This window comes from Geotrypetes seraphini, chromosome 13 (genome assembly GCF_902459505.1).
Source record: "Geotrypetes seraphini chromosome 13, aGeoSer1.1, whole genome shotgun sequence".
Lineage (NCBI taxonomy): Eukaryota > Metazoa > Chordata > Amphibia > Gymnophiona > Dermophiidae > Geotrypetes > Geotrypetes seraphini.
Genome location: NC_047096.1, coordinates 83617471 through 83634105, shown reverse-complemented (window position 1 = coordinate 83634105; position 16635 = coordinate 83617471). Strand labels below are relative to the sequence as shown.

General features: G+C 39.2%; 1 protein-coding gene across 1 annotated transcript in view; it reads left to right on the top strand.

The window, feature by feature from the left end:
- The window catches only part of LOC117347478 (corticotropin-releasing factor receptor 1-like), a 119118-nt gene that overhangs the window by 87209 nt on the left and 15274 nt on the right, over positions 1 to 16635 (top strand). Inside the window, exon 10 of the mRNA XM_033918481.1 lies at positions 7481 to 7566. Coding sequence (XP_033774372.1) covers positions 7481 to 7566 — 86 coding nt within the window. The remainder of the gene's footprint in view (positions 1 to 7480; positions 7567 to 16635) is intronic.

The following is a 16635-nucleotide window of genomic DNA, read 5'->3' as shown; positions in this document are numbered from 1 at the left end:
GTTCTATCCAGAAAGGTTTTGTATTTGCAGCTGGTAATGCTTGGGTATGCAAATACATTGCTGTTTTTGGTTTTTCTTGTAGGGCTGTATAGTATGAAGTGAGGTAGCAGGTAGGTAGGAGCTAGTCCCCAAATCAGCTTGAAACATATGCAAGAGAACTTGAATATTATTTGCGCCTCCATTGGCAGCCAGTGAGAAGAAGAGAAACCCTACTCACAATGGCTGTTGCTCAGAGCAAGTAGACATATTTGACTCACAATTTTGACATCATTGTGACATCATCAGTATCTACCTAGATGGCAGATTGTCACAAAAAAAATAGGAATATGTGCTAGGTTACCTGACCATACTAGGGATTTGAACCCATGACCTGTGTTAGATGGAAACAGTGCATTTAACCACTGAGCCACATGTGCTTCCTTTTTGGCAGGGATTCTTGCCATGTGAGATGATACCTTAGGAGATCATAACCATCTCAGGGTAAAAATAAGTTTCCCTTTGGACCCTGGAAAGGGCAGAGTGCAAATGTAAATGGCAAAGTCCACAACCATACTTTCTTATGAGACCAAAAAGAAGCTGTTAAGATACTGAGGTGGGGATTTGAACCCATGACCTCTGGAAGATGGAAGAAGTGCCTTTTACCACTGAGCCACAGCAGGTTCTTCTTAGATAGTTGTTCCTATTAATTTTTTTTTTCATTTTATTATTTCTTTATTTGATTATTTGTTACAATATATTAATAACAAATATTCATGAATGACCACAAAAAAACTCCATATAGAGAACATTAAAGCATGTATAAGGCAATTAATCAACCGTGTCCTAGTCCGCATTATTGTGGTCACCAGTATTTTAAAAAGAAAAATCAAATCTATCTGTCTACCATCTAAGGACAGGCAAATGGCATTTATATATTATACATCATCCTCCAAAAATGAAAATCAATAATAGAAATTAAACTTTCAGCAAAGGTTTCTCTTTAATAAAATCTTCTAACTGGACTGGATCATAAAACACATATTTATCACTTCCATACGATATAAGGCATTTGCATGGAAATTTCAAAAAGAAAGTAGCTCCAACTGCCAAATGATGTTTGGCTAAGCATTAATAGAATAGAGTCATTGCTACAAAAAACCGTTTTGAATTTATGTCTATTCTCATCTGATATAACAGTGAAAATTAAAGAGCAAGATGTTAAATTTGGAGAAACAGCTTTGAAGTTTGAAAAATTGGATCAGGCAGTAAGTACTTTACAAGCTAGTGCTGTTTCTAATATTAAGGATAGTATGATGATACATGCTAAATTAGAAAAAATGGAAAATTCTATCAGGGTTAAAAATCTTCATTTATTAAATTTTCCAATTACACACTATCTGTCCCCGATGGAGCTCTTGATAATGTATTTAAAGGAGATATTACATTATACTAAAGTGGAGGCTTTTGAGGTTGATAACCTTTATTACATCTCAAGAGATTCTAAGGGGATGGCAGATGAAGGTGAAATGGATAAAATGGTGTCACCTGATAGTTTGAATGTATCACAGTTTTTAGAATCATCCAAAGACATAATAGATAAGCGAGCAACTCTTCTCGTGACCTTTAAGACAGAGTTGGAAAAACAAGCTATTTTAAAATTATACTTTTTGAAAAAACAAGAGATGCAGGTTGTGTTTGATGAACTTGCTGCACTTCTTTGAGGGAGTAAACAGACAGATAGAGAAGGGCGATCCAGTCGACATTGTATATCTGGATTTTCAGAAGGCGTTCGACAAGGTTCCGCATGAACGACTACTTCGGAAAATTGCAAGCCATGGAATTGAGGGTGAAATACTCACGTGGATTAAAAACTGGCTGGAGCATAGGAAACAGAGAGTGGGGGTAAATGGACAATACTCGGACTGGAAGAGCGTCACCAGTGGGGTGCCGCAGGGCTCGGTGCTTGGACCCGTGCTCTTTAACATCTTTATAAATGATCTGGACATAGGTACGACGAGCGAGGTGATTAAATTTGCAGATGATACAAAGTTATTCAGAGTAGTAAAGACGCAGGGGGATTGCGAAGATTTGCAACGTGACATAATCAAGCTCGAGGAATAGGCATCGACATGGCAGATGAGGTTCAACGTGGATAAGTGTAAAGTGATGCATGTCAGTAACAAAAATCTCATGCACGAATACAGGATGTCCGGGGCGGTACTTGGAGAGACCTCCCAGGAAAGGGACTTGGGAGTTCTGATCGACAAGTCGATGAAGCCGTCCACACAATGTGCGGCGGCAGCAAAAAGGGCAAACAGAATGCTAGGAATGATAAAGAAGGGGATCACGAACAGATCAGAGAAGGTTATCATGCCGCTGTACCGGGCCATGGTACGCCCTCACCTGGAGTACTGCGTCCAGCACTGGTCGCCGTACCTGAAGAAGCACATGATACTACTCGAAAGGGTCCAGAGAAGAGCGACTAAGATGGTTAAGGGGCTGGAGGAGCTGCCATACAGCGAAAGATTAGAGAAACTGGGCCTCTTCTCTCTCGAACAGAGGAGATTGAGAGGGGACATGATTGAAACATTCAAGGTACTGAAGGGGATAGATTTAGTAGATAAGGACAGGTTGTTCACCCTCTCCAAGGTAGGGAGAACAAGAGGGCACTCTCTAAAGTTGAAAGGGGATAGATTCCGTACAAACGTAAGGAAGTTCTTCTTCACCCAGAGAGTGGTAGAAAACTGGAACGCCTTCCAGAGGCTGTTATAGGGGAAAACACCCTCCAAGGATTCAAGACAAAGTTAGACAAGTTTCTGTTGAACAAGAATGTGTGCTGGTTGGGCTAGTCTCAGTTAGGGTGCTGGTCTTAGACCAGAGGGCCGCCGCATGAGCGGACTGCTGGGCATGATGGACCACTGGTCTGACTCAGCAGTGGCAATTCTTATGTTCAACGGGTGATAATTTTCCCGGATGTCTCTAGACAAACCCAGTTTAAAAGGAAGCAGTTCCTTCAGTTAATTTTTAGTGACATTCTGCCATCTAGGTGCATATTGATGATGTCACAATGATGTTAAGATTGTGCGTCAGACATGTCTACTTGCTTTAAGCCACAGCCATTGTGAGTAGGGTTTTTTCTTCTTATTTTCTTAAATTTTGGGAATGAGGTTTAATATGCAATATATACTGTATATATGTTTCATGTGCTTTGCTTGAGTAATGCATTATTAAACATCTTTCGATTATTACCAAAAAGGAGTCCTCTTTACACCAAAAAATAGAAGGTTTAGTAATAATAATAACTTTATTCTTTTATACCGCCATAACCAAAAGTTCTAGGCGGTTTATACTAAAAAGAGCTGGACAATCATCAAAATACAATAATACAGTAGAAAATACAAATATTTGTAAAATAGAATTTCAATAATAAAACTCACTAAGTATAAACTTATCGAACAAAATGGTCTTAATTAATTTCTGAAAACTGCAATAGGATAACATAGCTTGCTGAATACATTTACCTAACCAAGATTGTTGCCTACTAGCTTGAAATGCTAGGGTCCTATCTAAGAAGGTCTTATATCTACACCCATTAATTTTTGGATAAGCAAATAAGTAGAAGTTTCTAGTTTCTCTTGATGGTCTATGCAACACAAAATGAGGAAAAAGATAAGCTGGAGACAATCACGATATGAGCTTAAAGCAGATACGGGAAAATTTGAATAATACTCTTGCCTCCAAAGGCAGCCAATGAAGTAAACCATAATATGGTCATTCTTTTTTAAACCAAAAATCAATCGAACAGCTGTATTCTGAATGATCTTTAATTTCCTATCGGGTTATGAAATTTAAGTTGGGTACCATTTAAGGCTATACCTACTGCTTTGAAAAAGTCTCCTTCAGCTGTCTGTGTTGTTTTTATACATGTAATATTATGAAGCCAGCATGGAGCTGTAATAGAAAATTATGCTTTAATCATCCATGCTGTTTACATGCACCATGTAGGGAGAGGCGGGAGCAGTGCCAATGAACAGCACAGCAGTACCTCAATGGTCATAATGGTAGGAGCAGCTAAGTCATTTCATTTTCTATACCGTTCTTCCAGAGGAGTTTAAAACAGTTTACATGAATTTATTCAGGTACTCTAGCATTTTTTCTTGCAAAATATTTACATTCATTTAAAAAAAAAAAAGAGCACAGTAATTCTTTTGAGCTGCACTGGGTCCTGGATAGACCTGGATTCACTGAGGGCTGCTATTCCTCATTCTGGATAAGGATGGACATGACTGAACATCTGGAAGCCACATGATCTGGAATTTTACATAGACGTTTAGCTGTGTTGGGGTGACTTTATAAACAATTTTAACATGTAAAACACGTGCCTTTTTATCACTTTGGCATTTCAATGCTGACATTCAAAGTGGTGGGCACTGGAGGATTAAGTGACTTGCCCAGGGTCACAAAGAGCAGCACTAGGATTTGGTCTCACACCCTCTGGGTGCAGAGGCAGCAGCTCAACCAGTGAGCCACAGAAGCTAGCAATGCATAGCATTACATTACATTACATTAATAATTCATTCATTCAATTTCTATCCTGCTGTCCCCCAGGAGCTCAGAACAGGTTACAGATTTAACATATATAATTTCTGTACAAGTTTACGATACAAGTTTTTATCCTAACTTGATACAGACTAGGGTCTAATATTAATATGCATAACATACAGTTTACTGGTTACAATATGCTATAGTTGTTCTTACGGTGCAAGGTTTTCAGGATAAGTTATATCCTAATTTGAAAGTTACAGTGTATGATGCAAGTTATCCTTATGTGACAAATTGGTTCTGGTACCAATATACATTTCTTCGTAGACTATCGGTCAAGGTAGGGGTTTAGGTGAAGAGATATGTTTTATTGCTTTTTTAAAGTTGAGGAGTCCTTCAAGGGATCTGATCTGTGGGGGGCAGTCGATTTCAGGGCTCTGTATGATGTGGGAGTAGGACCATTGCTTTCCAGTTTGCAGTTGGCATTTTGAGGCATATTTTATCCTGGGAACGGAGGGACCAGTTCGGCACATATGGTGGAAGCTTAGTTGTCACATAGGCCGGTGCCATGTTGTGTAAGGATTTGAACGCTAGCATCAGGCTCTTGAAGACACATTTGACTATGGGCAGCTAGTGAGTCGACGTTAGAGTCTGAGAGACAGGGTCACAGGCATGGATGTTTTTCAGAAGCCTGATCGCCGTGTTTTGAACACACCGGAGATGTCATACATTTTTTACTTCGAGACCGTTGAATAGCGCATTGTAGTAATCCATGTGGGAGAGTACTAAGGCACAGAGTAGTTGGGCAAAGTCAGACTCTGAAAAGTAGTTCCTTAATTTTTGAAGTTGTCGTACGTAGTCAAATGAGGACAATACCACCTGAGAGATATGGTCTGAAAGTGACAGGTTGCAATCAAGCTGTGTATTTGGTCTTTCGCAGTTATAGTAGTCAAGTCCCAGCACAGCGATGGATAGGCACAGTTGCAGTGTTCTTTGCAGATCCAAAGGAGTTCTGTTTTGGAGGCGATCAGTTGTAATTTCTTGATGGACATCCAATTTTTGATTTCTCCGCGAGGCAGGTTAGGATTTTCGCAATCTGGGCGTCATGGGCATCTCTTAGCGAAAGGTACAGTTGGATGTCATCTGTGAAGGCATGAATCCGTATTTAATATTTGCAGGCTATGTCTAGGACAGGTTTAACATAAGAGATTGAATAGTAGGGGGGGATAGTAGAGCCCCCCTGTGGAACACCCTATTTGATCAGTTTCAGTTTTGATAACACATCGTTGAGTAGACCACTTTGGGATCTGTTATATAGGAAAGAGGAGAACCATTGTAGCACAAAGTTTCAGATTCCAATTTCAATGAGGAGAGGATGGTCAATAGTATCTAAGGCCACGGTGAGATCCAGCAGTGCCAGAAGGACATAATTACCCTTGTCTATGAGTTTCCAGAAGTTGTTGACAATGTCAAGGAGGATGGTTTCAGTACTGTGTAATTTCCTGAATCCTGATTGAAAGGCGGATTAGGTGCCTTGTTCATCAATGAATGAAAGTAATTGGAATAACACTGTTTTTCCAGGATCTTAGAGACGAAGGGGTAGGTTGGAGACAGGTCTAAAGTTGCTGGGCACATTAGGGTCAAGAATGGATTTCTTCAAAATCGGTCTGATAACTGCAGATTTCTATTTTGCGGGCACTATGCCCGTTTGTAGGGAGGTGTTGATGAGAGGAAGGATGGAGTCTACAAAGGCGTCTTTCACCACCACTAGGAGGCATGGCGGACAGGGGTCTAGGTTTGAGCCAGGATGAATTGTGCCTAGAATCTCAATAATGTTATCGCGGGAGACTGTATTGAAGTTAGTTAGGTTCCCAGTTGTAGTTTTAGTTGTTTTGTCTGAGTTGAAGGAAGACAATGTCTGTAATGTAGCAGAGTCAAGGTGAGACCGTATTTTGTCTACTTTGTCTACGTAGTCAGAGCATTTCGCTGTCAAGTTCAGTGTTAAGATATGGTTGTCTCCTTGTGATGTTGTGAGTATATTTTTTGTCAGTTTGAAGAGGTTCAGAATATTTATGGATCACTTATATTCCCCATGAGGGGTTCAATATGATTTATAGGTTAAGAAGAGACCGGTCATATTCAGGAATTACAATCTTACTTTAGGGATCACGACATAAAGATAGGGGAATCCACACAGTCTGATTGTCTGTTAGGTTGGGTGAGGACCTTATGGGGAATAAAGGATTTCAAAAACCTCTGCTAACGATGTCATTAAGCCTGAATGAGCTTTCATACCAGCTCTCTGGCTGGTACAAGTGATAAGTTTCTTTTTTTTCCCACTGTTTCTTCAAATTACCCCATGCCATCAGTCTATGAGAAGTTCCTTTCTATTCCATCATCCTCACATGCCCACTTAGAATCCACTTGCCACATAGCATTCTTTTACATCTCGCCCTTACTTTGGAATGCCCTTCCATTTCCCTCCATATCCCTGAAGAAATTCAAGATTTTGTTAAAAGCACACTGAAAAGCGAGAGGGTCTTCTCTGCAGTCTGACAATGAGAGGACAAGAGTGTGATGTTTAATATCCAGATACACAGAGATTTTTCAGTGTGGAACTTTCTCCAAATAAAGAATTCAGCCATCTGTTTGTCCTATTTTCCTGGGTGGCTTTGCTTTGTTCTTTGGCTTCTCTTCTTCTCATCATTTTCTCATCAGGGAGCCCTCATGCTTGCCTCTCTCTTTACTCCAGAGCTTTTAGAAAGAGGTTGTTATCTAATTATTCACTCTCATAACAGAGGAACAGAATAGATTAGAGAATGTGATTAGAACAGCGTATTACAGTATTAATCACTGTAGTAAGAATGCTTGAATGTTCACATGGTCTATCTATAATAAAGACTGGTGATATTGTCTTTTCACAAAATTAACAAGTCTTTGTTTTCATTCTTGTTTTCAGATCAATTTCATCTTCCTATTTAATATTGTAAGAATCCTGATGACAAAGCTTCGGGCCTCCACCACATCAGAAACAATTCAATACAGGTACTTTGAACGGAGCAGCCTCATGTGTGAACACAGAGGTTACATTAATTGATTTCATTTTTTTTTTAGCCTGTCCTCCCAAAGGACCTCAGATCAGGTTACAAATCAGGTACTCAAGCATTTTCCCTATCTGTCCCAGCAGGCTCACAGTGGGGCAGTGGAGGACTTGTCCAGGGTCACAAGGAGTAGCAAATGGTGCTAAGGCTTTAGCTGTAGCTCTAAACACTGTGCCAGACCAGCTGAGAGGCTCCGCATACATGCTCCAGATCCTGTCATCTGTCAGTCACATAACCTGGATGTATTTTGGGGCTTTTTAAATTAGGATTTATTTACTGCCTTTTTGAAGGAATTCACTCATGGCGGTGTACAGCAAGAATTAAGTCAATCTACTGTAATTTACAGTAGTAAAAATATTCAGATTACAATACAAAGTATGGCATAATATGCTACACTGCAGTGTCAACACAATATGTAATAAAACATTTTAATAAACAGCTTAAGGTGTAAGCAGAGATGGAGAATATAAATAAAAGGAATAAGAAAATAAGGGGACTAATTTAATAAAAAGTCGCATGAAGTCAGAACGCTGCTTGAAAATTATCTTAGCTAGGGGAGAGTGTGGCACAATGGTTAAAGCTACAGTCGCAGCACCCTGAGTTTGTGGGTTCAAACCCATGTTGCTCCTTGTGACCCTGGGCAAATCACCTAATCCACCCCATTGCCCCAGGTACATTAGATAGATTGGGAGCCCAGGGAAAATTGCTTGAGTACCTGAATAATTTCATGTAAATGGTTCTGAGCTCCCCTGGGAGAACAGTATAGAAAATTGAATGAATGAATAATGATCCTGAAACCTGTCCTGGAGAACCATTGCCTGAACCCTATTTTTGGCCCTACCACTCATAATTTGATCACATGCAGTTTATCCACAGGCACCCTCCCAAAATCCTTGAAGGAAGCAACAATAAGACCAATTGTTAAGGATCATTCAGGTTCCGCAGATGACCCAACAAACTATAGACCAATCTTCCTTTCCTCGCCAAATTAACAGAAAAAGTAGTATTCAATCAAATCTCGGATTTCATTGACAAAACCCACACCCTCCATCCAAACCAAACAGGCTTTAGAACACATTATTCAACAGAGCATTCACTTGTCCTATTTTCCTGGGTGGCTTTGCACTTTGGCTTCTCTTCTCATCAGGGAGCCCTCATGCTCTCTGGGGCTTCCTATAGGGACCCCTCCTCCAAAAGGTCCCCTCTCCTCCAAACAGGTCGTTTACCTTTCCCTCTGTAAACGGTTGTGTGTATAACAGATTCTTTAACAGAATTTTATCTTATCAGGCAGGTGTATGGGATAACAAACATAACATAACATAACATAAAAACTCATTTATATACTGCAAATACCATTAAGTTCTATGTAGTTCACAGAGATTAGCAATACAAATGAATAAACAACCAGTATCTAACTTCCAAAATATTCTGTAAAAAGATGCGTCTTTAAAGCACGCCAAAATTGTTGATATGAATTTAAAAAAAAAAAAAATTGTATCTTCACTGGAAAATGTCCAGTCAAATCTTTTGTAATGTGATCTTCACTGGAAAATGTCCAGTCAAATCTTTTGTAATCCGCCTTGAACTGCAAGGTATAGGTGGAATAGAAATCCGTAATGTAAATATGTGAGTCAGATCCCTAATCCATAAAGCTGCCTGGAAGGACAACAGTCGTTCCTAGAATTTCTTATATTTGCATCCCTTTGCAGAAGGAAATGAAAATAATGAGTGAGACTTTCTAGAATGTTTAGAATTTGTAATGCTGAAAGATTCCATGAGATACTCTGGGTTTAGACCTGATAATGCCTTAAAACAAATACAGCCAAACTTAAATGTAATCTGTCCTTCGACTGGAAGCCAATGTAGTTGACAATAGAAATCGGTGACATTATCATACTTCTTTAGATCAAAAATTAATCTAACTGCTGCATTCTGTATCATGCGCAATCTTTGAAGATTTATATGAGCTCCAGCAAGATGGACGATGTTACAATAATTAAGCTAACTAAGGACAAATGTTTGGACTAACAGTCGGAAAGAATTAATATCAAAATATGCTCTGATAGTTCTTAGTTTCCATAGAGTATAGAAACCCTTTCGAACCAACAAATCAATCTGATTTTTTCATGGTAAGGGTTCGATCTAGAATTACACCAAGTATCTTTATAGTTGGCTGGATGCTGTAGACTTTATCAATTAAAGCGATAGATGTAACATCTTCATTTAAATTTGGAGATGTAAAAAAAAAATTTTGCTTTTTTTTTTTCTGTATCCAACAATTTAAACTCTCCCTTCCTTCTAAAAAAGGGATTAAAGGAGTCAAGATCTTCAGTCAATCTTTGGTCTTTAAACTCTCTCAACTCTGGAATGATCTCCCCCTTTTTTTTTTTAAGGAGTTCCAGTTCATTTCAATTTTTCCATAAATCTTTAAAAACGACTCTATTTGCCAAACATTTTAAAAATCAATTCTTTTGAAATTTTGCTACTATCTTCTATTTATCATTTGTAAATCATACCCTGTTTATTTAATTGCTGTAAACCGAGTTGAGCCTTCTCAGAATGATGACTCGATATATAAAGTTAAGCTTTAGTTTAGTTTATTAATTTTCAATTTGAATTCTACCATCCAAGATTCAATTGTCTGAAGAATCTCCACAACAGTTTGATTTATTTGAGAGAAAGAGGTATGTATAGGGATTAAAACAGTGATGTCATCAGCATAGCTAAATAATTTGATTTTGTAATGAGATAATCTATTGCCTAAAGAGGACAAATTGATGTTAAAAAGCAGTGGAGACAAAGGAGACCCCTGGGGTACTCCACAAGGATTACTCCAATTTTTTGAGAACTTGTTGTTAAGTTTACTTGGTATGTTCTAAATTTTAGAAAGCCTTCAAACCATTTCAAAACCTGGCCATATATGCCTATAGCATCCAGACATTCCAATAATTTATCATGATTGACTAGATCGAACGCACTACTTAGGTCCAGCTGTAGGATCAGGGCACTAGTACCCTTACTAAAAAGATGACATAAATTATCCATCAGCGATGCCAATACTGTCTCTGTACTATATAATGGTCTAAATCCTGACTGTGATCCGTGTAAAATGGAGAAATGTTCTAAATAATTCAACAATTGGTCATTAACTAAATCTTCCATAATTTTAATAAAGAATGGAATCGACGAAATGGGCCTATAATTAGCCAAGGATACAGATCCCTTAGAGTCCTTGGGAATTGGAGTAACAATAATGTGACCTCCGGATGGAGGGAAAATGCCATTATCAAGCACATAATTTATCTAAGTAAACAGGTCTAGTTGGAACTTTAAAAGTGCTAGTTTCATCACTACCGGGGGGCACAAGTCCAATGAACAGTATGATTTCACATATTTACTGTAAAGTTTCCTAAAGTCATCCCACTTTGGATTGGAAAATGTACCCCACTCTAAATTAACATAACAAATGTCAATTGGTGAAGGCAAGGGACTCTATTTCTTACTTACAAACAGTGAACAAAATGATCATAAATTGATACTTTTTTTACTGAAGTGGCTTGCTAGCTCTACAGAACTAGGAGGAGCTACTTGAGCTGATTGTGAAAGAGAATTTATTTCAAAAATATTAGTAACAATTTTAAATAGTTCTTTAGTGTTAGTACATGTTATACTGATTTTCAAAGAGTAAAATGTCTTATGTCTTGCTTTGATTAATTAATTTTTGATTCCCCCATTTTAACCAAACTCGTTCCAATCTCCTTACTTTACATTTTAAAGCAAAGAGATCATTATTAAACCATTGTTTAGAATTATAAAAACGTTTCTTTGTGTTTAGGAGCTAATTTATCTAAGATAGTTAAACTGGTACTTTCCCAATGCGATTCAAACTCTTTAGGAGAGTCTGGACCTTGAATTTGTTCATAGGTTGTCCAGAAGGAAGACAGATCAAATCGTCTCCTTGAAATTTTTTTGAAATAATGATTGCTTAATTGATTTATAACCCCATCTAAGATTAAAATAATAGATGAAGTGATCTGACCATATATTTGGAATCCACAAACCATCGGATATTGAAAAAGATTGATCAGGGATTTCTTTAGAGGAAAAAGGTCACCAGATCCAAGTGGTGGCCTTTCTCATGAGTATGAAAAAACAAAGAGTGGTATAATCTAATGAAGACAAAAAGGTAGTGAGATCCATTTTATCTAAGGAATCTTCCTCTAAGTGTAGATTAATATCCCCAAGTACAATTCTTCCTGGCATAACCCAACGAAAAGATAAAAGAAAATTCAATTCACCTACAGAGCCGAGAATACAACATTGACCAAACCATAAAGATTCTGGGGGTAACACTTGACAAACACCTAACCCTGGAAAACCACACAAACCTACTGTTTAAAAAACGTATTTCGGTCCTCTGGAAACTTCGCACTATTAAAAAATTATTTGATGAAAAGTCCTTCCGTTTACTAGTACAATCATCCATCTTAAGCACCCTAGATTACTGTAACATCATATACCTAGGAGCTTATAAAAAGAACCTCAACAAGCTGAGATTAATTCAGAACATCGCGATCTGACTAATCCATGGTTTAAAAAAATGGGAACACATTTCCCCTTATTATCAGAAACTCCACTGGTTACCTGCAGAATCCAGAGTCCTCTTCAAGTTTGCTTGTTTTTGCTACAAAGCTGTCTTTGGGATTCTTCCAGTTTACCTAATCTCCCAGTTCTCCCCCGAGTCCAACAAGAGCACTCGCAGAACAAACCTATTTAATTACCCCTCCTTGAAATCTTACCAATACAAAAAGTTTCTAGATAGAATGTTATCATTCCAGGCAGCTAGGCTGAACACATGGCTTGGAAAGCCCATACTTGAGGCCACTGCATACACGGACTTTAGAAAATCCCTGAAAACTCGACTGTTTAACAAATTCTAAATTCCCATACCCAACTGTTCCTCGCCATGACCCTTCCACCTCGCCACCTAATTCCAAGGCCCGAAATTAATTATACTTTCCACCTTGAATCTCATGTACTGACATAATGTATCTTTATTGTAACCCATGTACTGACAAAATATATCTTTACTGTAACCCACTTGTATCCCATGTACTGACAAAATGAATCTTTAATGTAAACCACTTGCATCCCATGTACTGACTAAACGTATCTTTATTGTAAACCGTTTCTATCCCATGTACTATCAAATGTATCTTTATTGTAAACCGCTTCGAACTTCACGGTATAGCGGTATATAAGAAATAAATTATTATTATTATAAGGAGAAGAAATGGAGTTATGTAACACAAATTCTTGGAAATCATTCCTTGCCTTCGACCAATTTCCTGGAGGGACATAAAACAAAATACAAGAGCCGGAATCTAATAGATTTTTTTTGCTTATATTATCTCTAGAAAATTAGTAGATCTAGACTCCAAAATGGTAAATTCAAAATTAGAACATAATTGCCACTGCTGGGTCAGACCAGTGGTCCATCGTGCCCAGCAGTCCGCTCCCGCGGCAGCCCTTAGGTCAACAACCAGTGCCCTAATTGAGTCTAGCCTTACCTACGTACATTCTGGTTCAGCAGGAATTTGTCTTGAAATCCTGGAGGGTGTTTTCCCCTATAACAGCCTTCGGAAGAGCGTTCCAGATTTCTACCATTCTCTGGGTGAAGAAGAACTTCCTTACATTTGTACAGAATCTATCTCCTTTTAACTTTAGAGCGTGCCCTCTCGTTGTCTCTACCTTGGAGAGAGTGAACAACCTGTCTTTATCTACTAAGTCTATTCCCTTCATTATATTGAATGTTTTGATCATGTCCCCTCTCAGTCTCCTCTTTTCAAGGGAGAAGAGGCCCAGTTTCTCTAATCTCTCACAGTAGAGCAACTCCTCCAGCCCCTTAACCAATTTAGTCACTCTTCTCTGGACCCTTACGAGTAGTACTGTGTCCTTCTTCATGTACCGCAAACAGTGCTGGATACAGTATTCCAGGTGGGGGCGTACCATGAACCGGTACAGTGGCATGATAACCTTCTCTGATCTGTTTGTGATCCCATTCTTAATCATTCCTAGCATTCTGTTCGCCCTTTTTGCCGCCGCTGCGCATTGCACGGATAGCTTCATTGACTTGTCTACCAGCACTCCCAAGTCTCTTTCCTGGGGGTTTCTCCAAGTACTGCACCGGACATCCTGTATTCATTTATAAGATTTTTGATACTGACATGCATCATCTTACACTTATCCATGTTAAACCTCATTTGCCATGTCGTGGCCCATGTCATGTTGCAGGTCTTCACAATCCTTCTGTGTCTTCACTACTCTGAATAACTTTGTATCGTCTGAAAATTTAATCACCTTGCTCGTCGTACCAATTTCCAGGTCGTTTATAAATATGTTGAAGAGCACAGGGTCAAGCGCCAAACCCTGCAGCACTCCACTGGTGATGCTTCTTGAGAGGAGGGGGAAGAAAAATAAGTCCTTGTACTGATACAGGTGAATAGAAATAAGCCCTTTAGGTAGAACTAAAGGTGAAGAAAATGGAAGAACTACCCTGCCTCCAACCCCTGATATAGTAAACCATTATATTATAGGCCTAAAAATGATTCACAAAACATTCTGACTATAATGGACAGCTGTTATACAGTATTTGGGAAATAACTTGCTGAGAGCAGCGAAACTCATGATAAGCAAAATAAGCGAAACTCACCCTCTTGCATGACAACAGGCACCACATCTGCTATGATATCATAAAAGGATTAAGACACATCCTGATCAGCATCCTGATCAAGAATATAAAAGTACATTATTTTGCAAGAATACCTTGTGACAAACAGGCTTTTACTGGCCGATGGCTTGAAATTGCTGACATGATGATTAGAACGGCATATGCAGGAAAGTTAGCTTTTCTGGTAAACAGGACACACGTATAACATGACACAAATATTATAAACCAATTAATGAATTAACAAATGTAATGATGTGAGTAAGATAACCAATAAAAACTAATCATGTGATTTAGACCAACGTGGTGCTGGCCACCTAGAAATATTTAAAAACAGGCCTTTTAGAGGAAATAGCCAGAACAGACACCGAAGGTCTTCAGGCCTGATGATCATGCTCTGTTACTCTATACGCTGAAAGATTTGTTCTCGTAAGCTGTTATTGATTTATTAATTAATATACTTATTGATTAACAAAAGTATATTGAGTGTAAAGTCTCTCCTTAGGTGTAGGCCCGAACAGCTGGCCTCGACCTCATTCTCCAGTCTGAGTATTGTCCATTTACCCCCACTCTGTTTCCTATCCGCCAGCCAGTTTTTAATCCATGTATTTCACCCTCGATTCCATGGCTCGTAATTTCTTGAAGTAGTCGTTCATGCGGGACCTTGTCGAACGCCTTCTGAAAATTCAGATATACAATGTCGACCGGGTCACCCTTGTTTATTTGTCTGTTTATTCCATCGAAGAAGTGCAGTAAGTTCGTCAAGCAAGATCTTCCTTTGCTGAAGCCATGCTGGCTGGTCATCATTAGATGCGGTCCTTTATCAGCGCCTCTACCATCTTTCCTGGTACTGAGGTCACACTCACCGGCCTGTAGTTTCCCGGATCTCCCTCAAACCTTTCTTGAAGATCGGCATAACATTCACCATTTTCCAGTCTTTCGGAATCCTTTCTGATTTGATCGACAGATTGGCTATTAGTTGGAGCAGTTCAGCTATAACCACTTTCAGTTCCTTGATGCTGGGGATTTATCGTTTTTAAGCCTATCAATCTGCCTGCATACCTCTTCTAGACTGACCGTCAACCCTGTCAGTTTCCCATCTTTGTTTCCTGCGTAAAGCCTGTTGGCTTCTGGTATATTGTATATATCCTCTTCGGTAAATACAGACGTAAAAAATGTGTTCAGTTTGTCGGCGAAGGCTTTATTATTCTTTAGTACTCCCTTTATTCCATGGTCATCCAACGGCCCCACTGCTTCCTTTGCGGGTCGTTTCCCCTTAATATATCGAAAGAACAGCTTGAGGTTTTTTGCCTCCTTAGCTATTTTTTCCTCGTAGTCTCTTTTGGCCCCTCTTAACCGCCTTATGGCACCTGCTTTGATGTTGTTTGTGCTTTTTCCAGTTTTCGTCCGTTTTTTACCTTTTCCATTCTTTAAATGAAGTCTTCTTGTCTCTGTTCGCTTCCTTCACCGCTACAGTGAGCCACTCTGGTTCCTTGTTCTTTTTCCTCTTGGATCCCTTGTTGATACATGGTATATATAGATTTTGTGCCTCGGTGACTGTGTCCTTAAAAAGGGACCATGCTTGCTCTAGCATTTTTACAGTGCTTATCCTCTTCTTAATCTTCTTCTCACCATGATTCTCATCCCTTCGTAATTACCTTTTCGGAAGTTCAGTGCCGTGGCCGTCATTCTGGATCGATGTTTTGCCCCTGTGTCCAGGTTGAAGTGGATCATATTGTGATCACTGTTTCCCAGCGTCCCTTCTACTTCTACACCTTGCGCCGGTCCTCGTAGTCCATTTAGGATTAAGTCCAGAATTGCATTTCCTCTCGTATTTTCCTTCACAAGTTGTTCCAGGAAACAATTGCCTACAGCATCTAGGAACTTGGTCTCCCTACTGCAGCTGGAGGTGCATAGGCTCCAGTCTATCCACAGATAATTTAAGTCACCCATGATAACTGCGTTGCCTCCCTTTCAGTTGCATTTAATCTCGTCCATCATTTCTCTATCAGTTTCTTTGGGGGTCGGTAGTAGATGCCGATCTTCATTTCCATTTTATTTGTTCCCGGTATTTTGGCCCATAGAGACTCTACCTTATTTTTCGTTTCTGGCGTGTTCTCTCCGGTACACTCAATTCCCTCTTTGACATATAGGGCAATACCCCCTCCTTTTTTCCTACTCTGTCTCTGCGGTATGGCTTGTATCCCGGTAGCACAGTGTCCCAGACGTTTTCCTCATTCCACCATGTTTCCGTGATGCCGATGATGTCAAGGTTATCTTTTTGTG